The sequence below is a fragment of the Larus michahellis genome, chromosome 11 (assembly GCF_964199755.1).
Source record: "Larus michahellis chromosome 11, bLarMic1.1, whole genome shotgun sequence".
Classification (NCBI taxonomy): domain Eukaryota; kingdom Metazoa; phylum Chordata; class Aves; order Charadriiformes; family Laridae; genus Larus; species Larus michahellis.
The window spans coordinates 3,024,929-3,045,144 of NC_133906.1; the positions used below are offsets into that span (position 1 = coordinate 3,024,929).

The 20,216-nt window shown below is 50.4% G+C and overlaps 1 protein-coding gene across 14 annotated transcripts in view; it reads left to right on the plus strand.

Moving 5' to 3' along the window:
- SIL1 (SIL1 nucleotide exchange factor) overlaps positions 1-20,216 on the plus strand; it is a 99,268-nt gene that overhangs the window by 53,483 nt on the left and 25,569 nt on the right. For all 14 annotated transcript variants that reach the window (XM_074603468.1, XM_074603455.1, XM_074603465.1 and 11 more), the window contains 3 exons: positions 796-892; positions 3,707-3,898; positions 8,671-8,792. In XM_074603468.1, the coding sequence (XP_074459569.1) occupies positions 796-892; positions 3,707-3,898; positions 8,671-8,792 (411 nt within the window). The remainder of the gene's footprint in view (positions 1-795; positions 893-3,706; positions 3,899-8,670; positions 8,793-20,216) is intronic.

Sequence of the window (20,216 nt, forward strand, 5' to 3'; positions counted from 1 at the left end):
TGTCCGCGTTCTCCTTAGATCACACGGCTTCCCCTGCACCCATGTTTTTTAATTTGTTTTAAAAGGTGCTGACTTTCCTCTTGGCGCCCTCCTAACAAAGGCAGGTTTAGTTACTACGGGGAATTTTCTTCCCTGACGAGCGTGGGGTTCGCCACTGCTTCCCTCGCTGCCCCAGTCACTCCGCTTCGGAGGCTCTTTAGCTCCGTCACGCCTCAACAGTTGGCTTTCCTTTTTTCTGTGCAACATCGTTTGTGGCCCAGATAAACGCTCTCTGAAGCAACGAGATGGGCGCAGAGAGCAACGCAACATGTTTTTTAGCATTTCTGTGTAATTTCTGGTGGGATTTACCCTTGCCCTAACTTTGTGTACGACGGTCATCACAACTTCAGCTGTAAACCTCCAGCTAAAGCTTGCAAGTCCTTAGCAATGATCTAGCGGCGCAGCGGTGCTGTTTTGTTTTTCCTCTGAAACGTTCCCTGCTTTTCTGTATTGCTACGTGAAGTTCAGAGGCATAAATTAATCAGCTGTGTTTACTGCATTAGGACTTGAGATTTTGGGTCGGTGTGCAGATTACAGAGCCGTTTTTGATTGTCAGGGTGAGCTGTCTGCAAACCGCACACAAAATACAGCACTTGGACGCATCTTTTCTAGCATGCGGAGGTTTGTTGTGTGTTTTAAGTGAGACGCCTGGAAATTTAGCCCTTTCCTCCTGACATTGTCGGTCGCTAGTATATCACAATGAAAATATTATAGATACAACTGTTCACTCGTAAACTCTTTTGTTTCCTCTGCAAGGCTGGGCAAGGTGGATGTTGACTCAAATTCATTCACGTCCCAAGAGCTCAAAAAAGCGTTGGCTAAAATGAAGGAAAGCGAGAAGGCAGAAAGAAAGGTAAGGAAACGATTCCCTGTTTCCGAAGCGATGCACAGTACGCGCATGCTAACGCCCTACGTTGCACGTCTCAGAAATATGGTGGTTAAAGTAATCGCTCGGGAAAATCCTGTGCAGAGTCTTCTGGTGAACGTGGACCTAAAATACCTTTGCTAGGCTGTTAGTGGTAGAGTTCCCTGGGAAGCTCTCACCCTTTTTTGTACTAATCCTGGGTTTCCTGTAAGAATAGGTCCATTTTATTAATTTCAGCCTTAAAGGCCTTGTGTTGCAAGCTGCTAATAAGTACTTAAGTATATTCTCACAGTTCAGGGTGTTTCTCGGTAAAAATTACCCCGTGGGCTGGCAGGGGGAGAGGGGCCGCAGTGGCGGAGCGGGCTGGGATCAGCAGTTTAGTGACAGATCAGCCATCGGGTGCTGCTGCTTCCTGGTCCTTCCTCAAGTGAGCGAGACCTCAACTGGCAAACCAGGCGCACGGTGTCCACGTGACCGTCCACCTGAGCCGTCCAGACACCAAATTTCTTCCTGCCGTTCTTGGCGTACCAATGCTAAAGTCAAGCTATGGGATCTTTCCCGTGAACCCAAAGCACGTATGGTCCAAGCTCTCCGGCGTGATGCTGCTCCCCTAAGCTTTCTGATGCTGATGTGATTAGACCGGAGTTAATAATGCAAAAAAGTTACTTGCAAACACTTGTGTGAACCCGCGGGCTGATGTCCTTTCTGTTGTTTGGTTGGATTTTTATCCATTGTTTTGATTTATTTATTCAGCTGCCGCTTGGTTCACAAAAATGTGTGCAGATGCCCAAACTGGACTGGATTGCAGCGTGGTGGTATTTGTAAAGGAAGTTACTTTGCTACTCGCTCTCCTCCTTGCTTTAGGTTTCTGATCTCACACCCTGGGTAGTAAAACCCAAATGGCCACGGTGAAAGATAGGTTGACGTTTCCTTATATAAGCTCTCATTTTCCAATGTAGTTACAAATAGGCCACAATCCAAAGTAAAAGAGAATGTAAGTGCTACTTTCAGCCCTCTCCAGGCTTGGAGCTGGTCCCCAGCCGCTGGCGTGACGCTGGTGGGATGAGATGTGACTCATCAGGTGTAACACAGCCTTTTTCCTCTCTTACACTCAGCAGCATTTCCTTAAGCCCTGACTCCTCCTGCTGCTTTGACGCTGTCACAGTCAAAGGAAAACCGAGGTAGGAGTCAAAGCTAGAAAGTCTTGGAGTCGCAGAAAGTCCTTTTCCCCCGTCTTGCACCAGGGCATTATTTTGGTTTCCATAAGGTTATGTAGCAGCCAGTGTTACTGCTGGCGGGACTTTTTGAAATGAGTGTCATTTAAATGCAGAAATTAGCGATACTAATATGTGAAAATAAGCTGTATTTTAAAAAAAAACCCCGTTAGAATAGCTATTGTCCCAGCAACTGGGCTAAAACCAGCTACATCTAATGGACCTAAAGTACTCCATTTGAAATCGCTCCTGCAGGGAGCAAATTCATCCTTGAAGTAACTGTGTCAAAGTAAATTGAGTTACAGTGAGCCCGCTCCCGTCTGTGCTCCTGCAAAAGCAATTCCGGGCGGTTGGGGTGGAGATGGTGTTCTGTGTTGCCATGTGCTACCTGTAGTAATTAGGCCAGGAGTCATTAGCGCCGATTGTACGGCTGCCGTTAGATCGATAACGCTTTACTTCCATCGCTCTTTTTTTTTTGTTGTTGCTGTTCTCTGATGGCTGGAGCCCTCGGCTTCTGTTCACGCGTGGGGGAGCGGGGCGGTGCGTGCGGGGGGAGCACTGCGCCTGCAAACCCTCTAGCTGGGGGTCGCTCCTCTATAAAAACACAGTTTGATATTTTCATTTGTGACAGAATCCCTTTCAAAAGGGGCTTTCTCGCTTTCTCCTGCTCTCGGGGCAGCCCGTCTTCAGTCTGGGCTCTCTGCTTCCTCTGTCCCCTGCAGCAGCAGGCTCTGTCCCCGCCTGCCCCAGTGTCACCGGTGCCGATGCTGGAGAATCGGTCCCTGCCAAGCTCTGGAGCTCTCGTAGATCTCTGGCAGAACCTTTTCCTTCTCACCGCGTGCCTTTCCGCAGCTCTTGGTTCATCGCAGCCCTTGGGGTGCTGTTGTACGAGGGAGACGAGCCGCGCTGCGTGACGAGGTATGCCCTGGCCGAGCCCCATGGCACGGCACTCCGGCTGCCCCCACCTCGCAGCCCGTCCCCCGCTTCGCTTTCTGACAGCTTCTGTCCCCGCCAGCAACTGCATATGTTTCCCCAACAAAGCCATCCTGAAACGCGTTAAATGGTTGGAATGCGTCTTCATACACATCTGAAGAGATCTCCTTGATGCCACCGGCATGGAGTCACTGGGCAGTTCAGGCTGGACGGGACCTCTGGAGGTCTCCGGCTCCAAGCAGGGTCAGCTGTGAGACTCGGGGAGGTTCCTAAAGGCTTTTTACAATCAGGTCTTGAGAACATCGAGTTGTAGGCAAACGGAGTGCTGTTCTCCGTGTGCCTGCCTCTGGGCTTGACGGTGTTTTGGAAAGTATGTAGGACGTAGAAATGGTGGACAAAGCCCTTAGGTACAGGCTCAGCTCCTCGGGGAGTGCTTCCTGGTACCCAAGGTGGGTATCTTACAGATAACGGCGTTCCTGGCCTTCTCAGGAGGACCCTGCAGCGCTGCCCTCCTATCTGTGATGCACAGCGGTAAATCGTTTGCATAGACAGCCACGTTCCCCTTGTAAACCTGGGGCTGGGGTTTCTTTCTACATCTTTCTTGACTCTCTTTATCACCGGCCTTTATATCTGTTTTCCTCCTTCTGCTTTCAAGGCTCACGAGGAAGAGGTGAGGAAGAAGTTCCGGCCCATAGAGCAGCTGAAGGAGGAGTTTGAAAAGCTGAACGTGAAGATGGAAACAGATTATGAAATTATGGTTAAATTAATCAGCAAATTCAACAGCTCTGCCTCCACGCTGGATGAAAAAGTAGCGGCGCTTTATGATCTTGAATATTATGTTCACCAGGTAACCAAAATGCATTAGTAACTACCGTGTAAAATCCAAGGGATACGGTGTCATAAACGTGGGTTTATTTTTCTTATCGCTATCAGGTAATACAAATTGCTTAATTATCATAATCCTGGGACAATAACAGACAGCAGAGGGCTACTGCAGGCTTATTTTATATCCAGGTTTGAATAAATCATCTCTCGTACCAGTAGCAAGCAGTTTCCTAAGGGCTAGTATTGCCTGATTTGTTGTCTGTTCTCAGGCTTTTTTTCCTTGCCCCTCTCTTTTTCTTCTTTTATATGCTAAATGTTACGAAATGGGGTTTTGTCTGCCGGTTTAGTAAGTATAGTGATGGCTGCTAAAAAAATTATTATTTTCTCGCTTCTTCCGTGGAAAGCATCAGTCGTTGCAGGTAGGTCCCCTTACACCAGTTCGCAGAGAATGTCATCGTATCAGGGAAGACAACAGCCACCCAAAAAGCTGTATTTTTGTCTTGGCGTGGGTAAGAAATGGCGTGTAGCGCCTCTCTCACGGCTGGGTCGGTGGCAGAAAGGGCTGAAGAGGCTCAGGCGAATGGCGAGTTGCTGAGCATCAGCTGAGCCGTGCTGATCGGCTCCGTGTGAGGTGGAATGTATTTCCTGAAATCTCGCTTCCTCGGGTTTATGCTCCCACTTTCCCCCCCCCCCCGCCCCCACCTCTGGATCTCTCTTGCTCAGCTCGCACGTTTTTGCCTCCCGTTGGTTGCAGGCTCTGGGCACGTCGCTCTCCTCCCCCGGGCTTGGTGCTTCCCGGGCTGCAGCGGCTTGGGGTGGGCGTCGAGGCGGCGTTCTGCCTGCTGGGAAAGGACTGGGCTTCTCCCTCCCCAGAGAGACTCGAGCAGGCTGGGAGAGTTTCCCGTGTCGCTCCCGGTGCCTTTATCATTTCAGAGGGTGAATGGGACAACCCTTGGGAGATGCCAGTGCAAGACCTTTCACTGGAACGGCACTTCTTAAAACCAAACGTGGTGTTTTGGGGGAAGGTGGCTGAAGGAATGTGCTGCTGAGGGAGGGAGTCTGTGCACCAGCTAATAGAAGCGTTATTTCCAGGGCTCTTTGTCTCAAATTTCCGTGTTAAATCTCTGTCATACTCATGCAGAGGCTTCCTTGCTGTTTGTTCTCAATGCTTTTGTTTCACTGACGGCATCTGTCTGACTCAGAGAATAAGTGTGAAGAACGGGTGCCCAAAGAGCTTCGTATTTATACTCAGGGCTAATTGTGTCCGGTTAAGGGTGCCAGAGCACCAGGCCAGCATCCTAAAAAGCAACCCCCAAACACCCTGGGATGCTTTGGATTCCAGCGTAACAGTCTGGACTAGTCCAACATAAAACCCTGCCCGCTTGCGGCACGGGATGGGGCAAACAGTTTCAGAAAGGCGAGAGGAGCGGGGAAGCCGTCCCCACTCCCTGCGCGGGGACTGGAGCATCAAAGGGAACCACATCCAGCATCAAAGGGGTCAGAAAGGGGGAGATGGCAGGGGGGCTGGCAGGGAGCACAGAGGGCTCCTTTGTGCATCGATCACAACGTTGCTCTGTGCCCGCGCTGTCGGGGCAGATGGCTGGGCAGCACCTTCTCATCAGGCAGGAAGCTGATAAGAAATATGACTTGTCTCTAAGCCAGCATGGCTTTTCCTCCTCTTTCTTCTTCCAGCCAGTTGAATGCGTCCAGAGCATTATCTCTGCTTGGTACTGACTTTAGCAGCGCTGGCTTAATGTAATTACTGAATAGCAGCCAAACGCGCTTGTGCCGCATAACCCTGGAAGGGCTGAACTTGTCAGGAGTCCTCTGCGGTGAGCCACGGCCGTGCCGCTGGAGGACAGGGGTCCTTGGAGGTGTGGGTGGCCCAGGGCAGCACGCACCCACCTGTGGGACCGGTGACGGCTCTGCTGCTCCCTCTTCCCCCCCACCTCCATCTGAATGGTAACGTGCCATGGCTTTCGATAATCGTTCTGCTCCCGGCCGTCCCGCTGCTTCCTCGGGGGCACAAAACGCCCTGTTGAGTGGAAAATGCCGTGCCCTGCGGGGTTTGCAAGCAAAGGATGCTCTCTGCTCCGCGGCGTGCTCACGGGCATCCCGCAGCGCTGGGACATGGAGCGGCGAGCGTGCCTGCGAGGGAGCGAGCGGAGGGGAAGCCGCGGCCGGTGCCGAGCCGGGGGAGAGATGCTCTCTCCTGCTCTTGAAGAGTCAGCCCAAGGGCTCTGTGTTTGCTCAGCTTTTGGTTGCCAGCTCTGGTTTGCTTCTCGTCAGTCAGGATTCAACTTGGCATGTTTGGGAGCCCATCTTGGAGAAGGAGCAGGAAGGCTTGGCTTGCCGGGTTATCTGTAACGCATAAAAACCAAATGCAAATGTGAAGAGGCCAGAGCATAACTCATTTATAAACAGAATTCACGGTGCTTGCACAGCAGTGCGCGCAGCCAAGCCCCGTTCTTGTGCGTTGCAGGCTCTTACTCTCAATTATTTACTCTCCTTATCTTCCTCTCTTCCCTCCTCTGACATGCCACACCGTTTCTCGTTGCTAATTTCCTCTCCGTTGTGTGCCGTTGACATGCTGCTGCTTCCCCGCTTTCGTTTTCCAACATCTTCTCTCTCGCCTCCCCTCCCCGCTTTCTTTCTCCTCCGATTCAAAGCCTCTCCCCGAATAACTGCTGTCATATTTGCTCTTCTCCCGTCCCTCTCCTCGCCCGCCTTCCCTGTGTACTTTACTCGAGAGCGTTTTTGATCTTTGCCTTTCTGCCGTGCTGTTTTCGGTGGGCTGAAGCAAGGCACGAGCTGCCGCCGCTCCCCAGAGAGGTTAATACCTTCAAGTTGTTGAGTTTGGGGGGGGTTTGTTGGTTTGAAAGCGGTGAGTTGAGGGAAGGAGCTCTCACAACAGACTCCAGTTTAAAAAAAAAAAAACCAAACAAATACATTCTTCAAAACAAGCTGTACAGCACACTTTGTATTCTGCGGCTGAGGCGTCTCGCTGGCGCTGGGGCTGGCCCAAAGGACTCCGGTGCTGGTGAGGATACGGCGACAGTTGGTTTTACCACGACTGATGCGGGATGCAAACTTTCTGCCTCTCTGTGCGCTCCCTCTTCAGCAGAAGTCAGCGTCCAATTCCAGCGTTAAAACAGCCTCGGAGTTTTTACAGAGGCTGAGCCATAAAGGGACCCGCTGGTAGCTGAAATTGGGTTGCTGCGTAGGTTTCTTTGTAGCCAAAGATGGGCCTGCAGAAAAGCAAGAGGTCTGACGGGTCCAGTTTATAGGGACAGTTAAAAGAACAGGATCTGAAAGGATACAAAAGCTGCTGCAAATCCTGAATCAGCCCCAGCCAGACCTGCAGGGATCGGCTCTCTGCCGCTGCCTTTGCGGTGGGACAGCAAGTGGTGGGTATTGTTGGGGAGAAGAGACGGGCTGTAGCTGCCCGGGTCCTGCTGTGGTAAAGACATACCCGTAGGACACAAAGCTAAGTAGCTTCTTCATTCTCCTGGCTACCTAAAATATCTGATTTATGGCCGATATTGGTGAAGGCACACCGTTGAGATAAAAATAACACTGAGCATGAAGTCACTGTTGACTAAAAGAACGTTCAAGCTGGAGCGCGGTGCCTGAGCCCGACGTCCCCTGCGTGTCTCACGGTGTTTGTCCTCTCCCACCCCATCGGTGCTGTCTGCTCGCTGAAGCCGGGGAGGTCGGTTTGCCCGGCTGATAATTAATTTTCAGGTTCTATTTCCATCTACTAACACATGCTGTTGTCTCCCTGGCTTTCTGGGAGGAGAAACGTTGAAATTCTAAACCCGATTCTTTTTGCAAACGCAATTCTGAGCGTTCATCAGGTTCCCCTTTAAACTGGAAAAAAAAAAAAAAAAATCCTTGAAAACCGAAATGTATTGATTTGACTTTGGACCGAATTTTGTACTGGAAGCACTTTGTGCTGTGTCTCTACGTTTTGTTTGCGGGCCACTCTGAGCCCCTGTCTAATCTCCTCTCCGAGAACAGACGCCCACTGTGATTTGTGCCTGGTTGGCCCCAAGTCTGGTTAAAGTCAAAGGCTGATGAATCCCTGCTAACGTTTAAACTTTCCCTGCTGGCAGTTAGTCCAATATCGTCTGCTTTAGAAAAATCATTGCTCTGGCTGACTCTTCCGAGCGGGGCTGGCTTTTTCTTTCCCCGGCCGTGTTGAAGCTCTTGATGGTAGTTGTGAAAAACACCCAGTGCCGCCCACGCGCCTCGCTGCCAGCAGAGGTGAGATGCTGCCTGTGTACCGACGCTGCCAACAGGCTCTTAAACGTTCCGAACTCCTGGTGCTACGTTAGGGCATCAATTCATTAAGTGCATCTGCAAAACATACAATTCCCTGGGTTTCCAGTAAACAGCCTGCTCAGGTGAGAGAGCGAAGAACTGGGGTTTTTTTTTTTGACATCATCAGATCTACTGAATTTTTGACATCACCGGAATTACCGAAACATGTGTCCAGAATAGTTCTGATAGCTAATCAAAGTATTTGAGTTTTCAGCAATGCCTTCTGCATGTGATAACAGCCACCTATCAGTAGACTCTGCTTCTGCAACCATGACATCCACTGCTCACAGACAGCATTGTACAGAATTCAAGCCACACTCGTTCCCTCTTAATTTTTAATTGCTTTTAAAACTCGGCGCTGGTTAGACTGGGAGGGAAGAGACGCTGTGCTTTCTGAAGCACGGCATTCTCGAAGGGGTGAGTGGAATCTGGCTGGGGTTTTTGTACTGATGGGGACCTGCTCTCTCCCAGGTGGACAACGCGAAGGACTTCCTCTCCATGGGGGGTCTCCAGCTTCTGATCGACGGGCTGAACAGCACGGAGGCCGCGCTGAAGGAGCACGCTGCCTTCGTCCTGGGAGCCGCGCTGTCCAGGTGAGCTCCCTCCCACCTCGGGCGGGAGGGTGGCAACCTCGGGAAATGGGCTCTGTGCTTCTCTTCATCTCTCTTGATTTGTTTCTGATAGCAGGAGCTGAGAGCTTCTCTCTTCTTGCGACACACCAATTTGGCTTCTCCCCTGCCTAGCTCTTTCCTTGCGGCACCGCTTGCCCTGGTCTTCTCCTCAGTGTGTCCTCATCCTGCTTGTTAGACTCAGCCAGGAGTAATTCAGTGAGGAAGCTGTGATTGTTTCTTGATTTCCCTGGGCTCCTTGTTTTCACAAGGTCCGAGGGGAATAATCCTGCCTCCCCTCCCTTTGGCAGCCCTCTCTGGGGGAAGATCTGGAGGATGGCGCGCTTACGAGCGCCTCGAGGAGAACCTTTCTCCCTCCTGTTCCTTTCTTCTAGGCTGCTTTAGGATAGCAAAATGCTGATTTCAGAAATATAGCAACACCTGTGATCTTTGGAGGGGGGCGTTTAGCCCCGTGGATGTATGCCTCTGACGCCAAAGGGGTGTCGATTCGGCACAGGAACAGGCTGAACCAAGAAGAGACTGGTCCGAAGGATGTTTATGGTTCATGGGACGGTGGCAGTTGCCCAGAGGAGCCCGGTTGTCCTCGTGATAGGGCGTAGCGTGTAGTGCTGCGGGTGGTACCCCGTCGGCTCAGTGGGTTTTATTGGTGCCCTTTACAGGTTTGGGGTTTATGGGATTTGGGGCTGGGCGGTGCTTTGCACATTCACAGGTGCGGAGGCTTTAGAAATGCATGGGATGGACTGGACCCAAACTTCAAGGTGAGGAGTGCAGAGTGAACATTGACGGTCAGGACTGTTATAGCTGCATATTTCTATGCCTAAAAATACGGTCACCTTCTCCACCATTATAAATTATTTATCACGTAGTCTAATATAGTCTACAAATCTGCATTTCTTTTGCAATCTTGTTAGTCCTCAGCATGTGTGAAGTAATACGGCCTCGTGGACAGCAGCGGGTAGCCAGATTTACACTGGGAAAGGATCCAGTTTGTGGCCTGAAACAGAGCTTGACTTACCGATCGCAATAAAATACACTCTTTCACATCAGAAAAACCCACCCGCTCTTCGTATTCTGGCGCGTCTTAATGTTTGAACCGATATTGTAATTGTTTCCTTAGGTTCTTTAATAGCGGGTAGAAGTTAGTTATACGTTTCATAAAGAGAAAATCATGCAGAGGTTCTGGAAACGTTTGCAGGTAACTTACAAAGTGATGGGGGGTATTAAATGGCTTCTTTCCTGATTTAGCTAACATGGCATGATCCAGACTCAAGAAACTCATTGTCTCGTGATACGAGCATATGGCAGTGACCACGAAACTAATGCTTTTGTGTGGGGTTCCTCACTTAATTGCAAATGCCTTTCGTTGGACAGAAACAATCTCTTTTCTAATATGACAATATTAAAATACTACTTTGGAAACTTTTAGACCTTTTTTCTTTAAAGGACATTCTGACAGATGGTAATTTTGAGTGGTTTGGATGATGTATTGTCTGAGAGCTCGGTTCCAAAATGTGAGGAATATTACGCCTGGTTTTTGGGTTTGCTTTTTTTTTTCCCCTTGCTGTGCTTAAGCTTTCTCAATAGACACCTACACGCCAGCTCGTCTGCCCTGTGCTATCTGCTTAATTTGTTTGTTCGTACATTCTTCTCAGCTTACTCCGTGCTCCATTTAAACTGCCGGGGGCATTTCAATTACTTCACGCTAAACATTTTCCTGATGTCTTTTGTTTTTCGGAGGGGTTGTTGTTTATTTCCTTCGCTCATGGTTGTTCCTAGTTAGGTGGTAGGATTTTCCAGGAAGTGCCCAGAGGTGCCACAGCTCCCTGGGCTGTAGGGGCGTGATCCGATCCGTACTTGCGTGCCTGGGGCTGGTGTCGGATCCTGCCTTGGATGCTGAGCCGTGCCTGAGCAAGAGGCGATGGTCTGCTGCTCACCAAATGGCTCTGTGGCCACCTCCCAGGTCTCTTCAGCCAGGTTGGCTCAGGCCAGCGGTTTCAAGCCTGGCAAACCTTCCCAGAAGGAAATCGGGGCACGATCACAGCAGCTCCTCAGCCCGGGAGGTCATTAACTCCCAGCGCAGCTGAATCTGGAAGAGGGAGTTCGGCGGCGTCCGTAGGCAAGTTGTTTTATGCAGGAGAAAAAAGCTGGACGCTGAGCCGTCTCAGCCGTGCTTGGGTCGCGTCCAGAACTTTTCAACTCTTAAAAATACGCGGATCTTCCCCAGATTCACGTTGTGCTTAACTGTGATCAGGTAGCGAAGCAGGTAAAGGATGGAAGAACCAGCTGCATCACCCAGGTCTTGCCTGCGCGCGGTCTGGCTGGGACCTGGCTCGGAAACCCAATTTGGGATGAAAGGGTTTTCCAGTGGATCAGCATCTTGAGCCAACGGGCCCGGTGCCTGGCCAAGATGTTGGATCAGCAGAGGCAGGAGGAGGAGAAAGAGAGGGCACGGCAGGGGCAGCTCAGGATTTCTCCCTCCTGGTATCATTCCTATTTATTTGGTTTAAACTAGACTTGAAAAGCAGCCTTAGCACAGGAGGGTTCGGTCCTCAGGGCAAAGGGTCCCAGGGTCTGTCTGCCAGGGTGCTGCCTGCACGGACACTGGCCTCCCGGCCTCTGCCTCCATCTGTGAGCCTCTGCCGTGGAAGAGGGTGACCTGGTACAGAAAAAAAGTAAATCAAGATTTCATCTCTTGTTTCTCTTATATATCCTTCCTTTTAAGTATTTGGCTTTTAATCGCTGAGTCTCTGATGAAATCAAACATCGTTCCATCTGGTAGAGTTTTCCGAGCGGTGCCCTTATTGCCACTGGAAAACCTCATCGCGGTCTTGCTGTTTTTAAACCTTTAACAAAATGTTTTCTGTTCAGCACTTTGCAAAAGTAAACTTCATTTGAACAATCCTCAAGTGCTCTGATTGCAAATAAAAGTTAAATGCACTAACAAAAATAATTGCTAGGCATGTGGGATTGTACATTTAGGTATCCATAATTCACTAACAGTATATGCCAATACACAACATTATCTGGATTTTCAGTGATTGCATTAGCATAAAAGCATGTTAGCATTTATCCGGTGGTACTAACATTTAAATATATATAAGTATGAAATATTAAGATACAGCATTTTGGAGGCAAGTAAAACTACTGTCTGTAAAATGTTCTTGCATATTTTTGAAGGTACACTCTAGTATCTTCGGATGACAATCAGCATTCGCACCATTGGGTCCAAACATTGCAAAAATGTCAATGTTTTATGCAAAGAGGAGCTATATTAAGCTAAGAAAGATTGCTGATGAGGGAAGCGTCTTCTGATGTCCTCTGAGCTATTTACAGGCAGCATCTTCCTTTGTTCGTCGCGCAGCCAGGCCTCTGCGCAGTTTGCATCGAGATGTTTCACAAGACTGGAAGTGTTAGCCAGCAAGGATTACGCTTGTGATTAAAACCTCAATTTTTAAAAACTTTACCTCCAGGAAACGTTTTTCCACACCAATAATTGGAACATTTTAATATTTTGTAATAAAAGGATTTTTGTAATCCGTTTAGAAGGGGAATAATGATTTATGTCGAATGCATTCTTGAGGCTTTATCCCAAATGCTCCCCGTACGCTTAGGGGTGAATTAGAGGTGAGGACGGAGAGGAGCTAAGCCGCCGGACCTTCAAGGTGAAGAGAAGCCATTTGCGTTTTGTGGGGAGGGGGCAGAAGGTGCAAAAGGTGCGATTTCGGCATGGCCAAAGTCGCTTGTGCAGCTGCATTGAGACATTTGTGGCGTCTTGGCCCGTCGGTTAAAAACCCAAGTGCTCTTCAGACTGTGTGGCCGGGGACAGGATCTCACTGATGGTGCGTCCCAGCAGGATGGTCCCCAGCAGAGCCTCTTCCAACAAGCCCAGCGCTACTGGGATCACGCTCTTTATCGCTGGCCGAGTGATCAAACAAACGGTGCAGGATTTGGTAAAGACTTGAGAGGAAACTCGTCACAAGCATCACCTTGTAGCAGCACTCGAGAGTTTCCTAGAGGTGGCTCACGTCGGGGTATCGCTTGTCTTAACCATTTCCCATGAGATTAAACCCCTTAAACCGTGACGATGTACATCACGAATATCCCGATCACCATTATGCATCTTACCCAGCTCTGAGGCTTGTTTCAAGCTACCACCGTTTTGGCAAAGCAAAGAGAGGCCTAAAACACGTATCTGCTTTTCCAGGTAAGCCTAAAAGGAGAGCCCAGAGCGATGGCTCCGCTGCCTCCCCACGCAGGGCTGTGCCGGGGTGGCCGAGTAGTGCTCAGCATCGTGATATCCGGCTGGGTTCCGTCCTGCTTTCTCAGCTTCTTTTCTTTGGGAGGAGGGAATGCTGTCTCCCCGTCCCTGCTCTAGCCGTCGGTATTTCCGTGGTGTCCATTCCCCTAGGGTGCACGACTTCCATGTTTCGTCAGAGAGGCACCGGGATGTCTCTGTCGGGAAGAAAACGCTTCCACCGGATTTAACGATTTTGAATTAAGTCCAGCTTCGCAATGAGACTGGTTGACACTCACTGCTGTTAAATAACATTAAGGCCCAAGCAATAAACCCGGGAAAAGTAAAATTAAAGACCTTGCTTCGATGCTGTCTTGTAAGGACATAAGAATTTCTGGGCAGAGAAATAAATCTAGTTAGCTTAACAAGCACTGTCGCTACCCATTTATTTCAAATCCATCTTCATGTTCGTCCCTTCCTTCTCCAGCTTCTCCTTTTGCGTCCTACAGTCTTTGCCCATCTCTTTATCCGTTCTCACCGTGTTTTTTCAGTGGCCCCGTTTGCCAACGCCGTGTGTTTGCCACCCCCGAATTGCGGTAATTCCGGCTCGACTCCCTGCCCGCTTGTAATTTCTTGCTTTTGTAGATTGTCTCTTCTATTTTTATTTGAACTCCTGACTTGTGTGGAGTTATCGGCCTCGCTGCACTTAATTTCAAATTAATTTGATTGGGTCACCTCATTTTTTTTTTTTTCCTGTAACAATAATGAACTCAACCTATTTAGCCTTTCCCCATTATGAATAACCTTAACAAAACTGCAGTGCGGTAGAAAACTGTGTTTCATCATTATGGTTAATTACACAGAAGAATAAATCCCTAAACATTTTTCAGCGTCCGAAATCTAACAAGAAAGTGTAATTAACAATTAAATAGTAAACTGCCATCCTTGTGCTCTCAGCAAGACAGAGAGAGCAGATCCTGGGAGAAAAATCTAGAATCCGAGCTTTGCTCCTGGTTTTGTTTTCATAAATGCTTTGGTAATTTAAATGCTGGGAAAACGCCGGTGCCTGGAATCATAGAATCATGGAATGGTTCGGGTTGGAGGGGGCCTTAAATGTCATCTGGTTCCACCCCCTGCCCTGGGCAGGGCCAGGTCGGGTGCTCGTCCCCTGCCAGGTGTATTTTCTCCAGGTGCCTGCAACTGCTGGAGAGTTGACAGGTGGGATGGACATCTCGGCTTCACCCTGTGGGACCGGTTTTAGGCTGAGGATGTTGTTGCTCCTGTCAAGTGTGAGAATTCTGGAGTGAATTACCCCATCCACGGGGTCTGGGTTGGGCCGGTGGCGCTGGAGGGGAGGACGAAGAGGTTAAGCAACGAGGATGCAGATTGCTGAAATCGGAGCGTTTGGCCTCACGTCGCACTTCAGCAGCGAGTAAACCGACGGTTCCCCCCCAGCACCGGTGTATTTTATCGCTTATCACAGGGCTCGGCCTTGACGATGCAGGTGGTCTCTTCCTGGTGCGTCCTTCGCGGGGAGGTGAGCGCGCCCAGAGCCGTGCAGGGTCTTGCTGGTCTGGCTGCTTGCTCTGAGGTGGCCTGTCCTGCAAACACAGCCCCACGGGATAGCCGCTGCTGCCCGGGGACGTGGCAGGGCTCCAGAGCACCGGGAAGCTGCTCCGACGACGCTCGGCGGCTCCCTCTCTTCAGCAGGGAAGTTGGTGACACAACCTGCAGGAAAAACTCATTGCAGCCAGGTCATGCGTTATATAAAACGCATTGTTTCTGTCTCTTCTCATTTAGTAAATGCTCTCCGCTAAAGCATTTGAGTTATTGTCGTGGTTTCCATTTAAAATATGCATTCGGACTGGTTACCTAATGGCTTTCTGCAACAAAAAAAAACCAGCCCACACTTGCTGTTTCTCAGCGTAGACCTGGTTTCGTCGCTGGACGCAACATGTATTCCTCTGTCTCTTCAGCCACTATTTATTCATCATCCATGTTCTCTGTTTATCCTTTTCACTACAGCCTGCGCGCGCGGCTAATGGCTTCACAAGCTTCAAAGATTTTCCTACCCAACGCCTACGTTATTTCCCTGACCTGCTGTGGCTTTCCCGTGTTCTCCGCATTCCCTCCAAGTAATAGGTGCGAAACGCTCCACAAAGAAGAGGCACCTGCGTCTGCTCTTTAATCGGGGCGTACGGGAGGCTGTGGCAGCCTGTTGTTAATGTGTTTCCGAAGGGAGGTTGAAAACGTGCATTGAACAGAACAAAGCAGTGAGGGATGGGAAGAAGAGGAACAATGAGAGCAGGAAATGCAGGATCCAGCCTCAGTTACGTACCTGCTCCCAGCAGGGTTTGGGGTGGACAGAACTGACCCAGCGATTACGATTACGGGCTATTGTCTGAGCTTGTATAGGAGGGTCCAGATCCCCATCTCTCCCTTTGTGGGTCCTGCTGCGTGCACCCTCCTACCCCTTTGCTGATTGCGGCTTTTGTTGGATTTAATTGCTGGCAGGCTGTATGCCGCGAGCATGCGAAGGCAGATCCAGCCAGGTTTGTGGTGTGACTGGTAGTGGCAGAATTGGGCTTTTGGGAGGGGTCTTGGGGGGTGGCCCGTAGCTCTCATGAGCTGTCTTCTGGATTTAGCCACATTTACTCACTGTCCCTCCGTTGTTCCGCTGCTCTTCCCCTTGTGCCGCCGAGAGGAAGGCAGAGCTGCTGGTCTCAGAGCTTGCATAGGAGGCAAAATAACACAAGCCAGCAGCCGCAGGCTTTCACGGCGTCTAAGATTGGCCCTGGGTTGTCCTGGTTGAAGAGGGATCAAGTCCCAGCAACTGACCTTGTTCTCAGGTTGGCGTCTTCCAGCCTACCTGTTCTCCTGGTACAGCGTTTTGATAAGTTTTTCCTCATCTGTCTGTTCGCGTGCTTTTAAGATTCGTTGAAACAGTTGATTATTCATCCCTGAAGACAGTTGCTCAGGTCTTCCACCAGATTGCTGCCAACCTCAGCCCCTTCAAGGCTCGCCAGGTGTTTGAACGGGGTGATGCTCTGCAGAGGGAGAAAACAGCTTACTGGAAATAAGCTCTTTCTGAAGAAACTCATCATCACTGTTGACTACTTGCTCTTCCCTCAGGTGCTGACATTCTGTGTCGTCTTGTGAGCCGGATTTTGATCTCTCTTTATTTTAGATGATCCTCTTTCTGCTTTAAAGCAGATGTCTGTCAGAGGCCCTTGGAGCCGCCTGGCGTGTTTTGGAAGGGGAAGGCTCACTGGCTTGGCTGTCTGAAGCCACACAGATCTCTGAGCCCTGCCGGTCAGGGCAACTGTCTGGCCACGAGTTGTCTCCGGGGAGCTGGACTGGTGGGCAGCCCCCTCCCCGTGGGGTGGCTTGGAGTCATCACGCAAGTTGGAGAAACGCTATCGCAGCTGCTCGCCACCAAGTCTTAGCCCCTTGACGCCACTGTGTGAGACCTGAATAGATTTGAAAACTAATTTGCTGCTCAAAGCATCAATAGATGTACGTCACTTGTCCTTTCTGCTGCATTTAATGAGTTTCCAAGGTACTGCAGCCAGTTCCAGAAGGCAACCATCAAAGGATTGCGTCTTCGCTTCCATCAGAAGCGTCTAGCTGTCCCTCCAGCGCACTTCGGTTCTCACAGATTCTCTCTGGTTTTGTCTCTTATGAATTTAACGTGGAGTGCATCGTATAATTTCTTGCAACCATCCTTTCCAGAGTGTCTGTCCTTTTTTTTTTTTTTTTTTTTCTTTTCTAAATGCCCTGAATATAGGGAATGGGAAAGAGACAGGACTCTTCCGGCAGTCAGATGGGGTCAGCTGGAGCCCAGGTGATACGTGGGTCACGGTGAGTGTCCTGTCGCTCTGCTGCTCTCCACGTTCACAACTCTTTCTCCATGATTCTCCCCTGTTGCCCAGCCGTACCTCTTCTCTTCTCTTAATCATCCTGGAGCTGGCCCGTGCTTTGAGCATCCCCACCTGCGTCAGTCTGGGCTGTCACCCAAGTTGGGGCCGCATCTTTGCCTGGGTGAGGAGTGAGGGAACGCATTGGTGCCGCTGGATCGACAGCCGGGAGACGATGGGCACGGCTCTGCCGTGGCTGTTTCGAGGGACAGGTCGTTAATACTTAGCTCCGTCTGCCAAGATCAATAATTAGGGCTGTTGCTCTGTATAAACCACCAGGTCAACTTAGGAATTGACTTATTAAAGCCGGCGTGTAGGCCTGGCTGGTCGGAAAGCCCCGGTGACTGGATTTTGCAGAGGTGGGAAGAAAAAACCCGGGGTGGTAACAGTACAGTAACATGCAAATGAGGTTTCCCTAAGCCTTAAGCAGCTAAAACCTGCCGTACGTGATGAACCACAAGGGTTCTTGGGTTCTTTGTCTATTTCTGTCAGTGCAACGGAGAGGGTTGAAAAGGGTTTCTGATTCTGGTCCATGCCTGGTGCGGCAGGGTGTCAGCTGCCGGAATCCCTTTGCTCGGCGGCCGCACGCAGGAGCGTTCCTGATCTCCCTCTGCGTGTTCCTCGCCTCCCTTGGGAAGCAGATTGTGTTACATTTCCATACATACTCTGTCATAAAAACCCATAAATATGATTTTAGTGTGTTTGCATGACTTGCAGTGAGCCGAGTTGTTTTGCAAATTAATACCCCGCTGCTTTTACTTAAGATCTTTTTTCCAAGCTGAGAATGGTAACAACTCTGAGATTTTCTTTTTAAAAAACGCGTTTTCTTCTCGGGCACTTCATATTGAAATCTGTCTTAATTTCAGTTCAACTAGTGTGTGAAAACACACGGTGAGGCGTTATTAGTCCCTGAAGGAATAAAGACAGATGGAGCCCAAAATGGAATTGGCTTTATGATTAATTGAAACCTTCAAGAGTGGAATGGAGTCAGGACTTGGTCCTACCCCGTCTGCGTCTGGAGATCAATTCAGCCGGCGTGAATCTCCACGAGCACGGGCTGAGGAGCTCAGCGGGAGAAATACGGATGTCATTTGGTAGAGCCAGCCCTGGGTTGTCCCCTTCCAGGTGGGACCGGGGAGGACGGGCTGGCGGAGCGGTGGAAGCGGGGTGCGGGTCGGGGTGACGGGGAGGGGAGCGAAGGGCGTATCGGGGTCCTTGGCGTGTGATGACGTGCTTTAGTAATGAGCTGCTATTTCTGGCCTCGAGCTTCCCGCAGCTGTGCACGATGGCTCTTGTGTGACTGCTGCGATGGAGAGCAGAGCTGGGAGGAGGGGAACGTTTTGAGGCGTGCTCCAAAAAGCTTGGGAAACGGGGATGTGGAGGTGTTGGAAGCGATGCGGGGGGGCGGCAAGTTCAGGCTCTGCTCTGGGCCCCTGCTCCACATGCGACCTGAGCAATTCCCTCAGGGGCTGTGGTTTCACACCCTTCTGAGATGTGAAGGGTGGATCTGCCTCTCGAAAGGGAGAAAGACCAGGTGGTGGTACCTGCGCCGGCTTTGGCGTTAGTGGCTGTTTCTGGAGTCTGTAGCTACAGACCTTTACAGCATTTCTAACATATCTGCCGGGAAGGAGAAAGAAAAGGTGTTGCAGAAAGATTTCTCCATCGTGTTCTGGGAGTGAGTCCTCCCCCTGCAAGCTGGCCGTGCAGCTCAGACCATGACCGTGCTTGCACGGGCAGCAAGTTCTGAGCAGCTCTGGAGTTGGGGAGAAGCAGCCAGCAAAGGCTGAGGTGCTTTGCAAAGTCAAAACCAGATCAGTGATGGAGGTGTGTCAGCACATCTGTCTGGAGAGGGTACGAAGGGGGTGGTTAAGTGCAATGGTGGCATCCCCGGGATTTGGCCTAATTTCCCACCCCACAGCTCAGCGCTCACCGCTGATCTTCCCTCTGTGCACGGGGTTGTGCTGGCGTGGGGCACCCTTACCAGAGAGGATTGTGGCTGCTTCCACCTCGGCTGAATGAGGCAGAGAGGTCCAAAATAATTTAAAGAAGGCTTTGGTGTAGAAAGTTGATGTTGCCCGTGGAGATCATGGGTTAAAGTGTGCAAACTGACTGTGAGTGTGCTTGGCAGGTCTGCGCCCCCCGCACCCTTGCCATACCCTGAGAGCGGGGATACAATGGACCGATCTTCCCGGGGCAAAACGGATGAGGAGCAGCTTCCACGGGTGGACGTCAGCTGGGAAGAAGGTACCGAGGGACACATCCCTTAGGTCCAGCCAGGACAGTCTTTTCGCAGGCGCCAACACGCCATCCTGCAGTGCAGTCGCAGCGCTTCTGCGTTAAGAACGCGACTCAGACCTCGCTAATTGTCCTAACGAGTAGGAAGGCTGCTGCAAATGATCTGATTCTGCAGATCAATGGGAAGCCCAGCAAACACAGAAAGCATCATGCCCGGCACCTCACAAAACGCCCATTGTTCGCTTATTCTGACAAGTGCAATTTGGTTTTTATTATCCCTGGTACCCCCTAGCACGGCAGCGTGTTTGCCAAGGTGTGTTTTGCAAAGGGAGGAAAGCTCCATAGCGTGAGCTGTTTCTGCAGGACCTGGCCAGGAAATCTTAGAGAAATAGTGTAAGGCTGCTGTGGATTTTCTGTTCTTTCCCTGGGGACTCTGGGGATTGCAGATCAGCGGATTGTGGATTAGCGGATCAGGAATTAGAAATGCATTTTTCATTCTTAGGTTACACACTAATGAACCGACAAATTTAATTTCTTTAAATCCAGCTACTTCAGCTAGAATAAGTGAAGTCGTCTTCTGTCTCTTTTGGTAACTGGGGAAAGGCTGCATCGCGACCTCTCTGGGTCTCACGTCATCCAAATTCAGTTCTTTGTCTTCAGCCTGTGGCCGTAGGGAAGTACAGTCTGTTTGCAAGAAAGAGCTCATCATCCGTGGGTGCTCGCCGAGCGATGCGCTGGCCTGACCGTCGGGCGCTGCAGCTCTCCACCGGCCGTGTGTTGCCTTGCCAGGAGAAGGAGGTGAACTCGACCTCGGGGAAGCAGGCGTTGCACCAGGCTGGTGGCTCCAGTTTCGGTGCCTGAGCCAGCTCAGGTCTCCCTACCAGTTGCTACTGGGCAGACACCCTTTGAAAACCCAGTACTGCGGCTCTGCTGAGTGGCTTTTTGGCTCCAGCTGTGAGATGTGTTTGGCTTACATCTAATACATGTTTCTAGCCCCTGGGT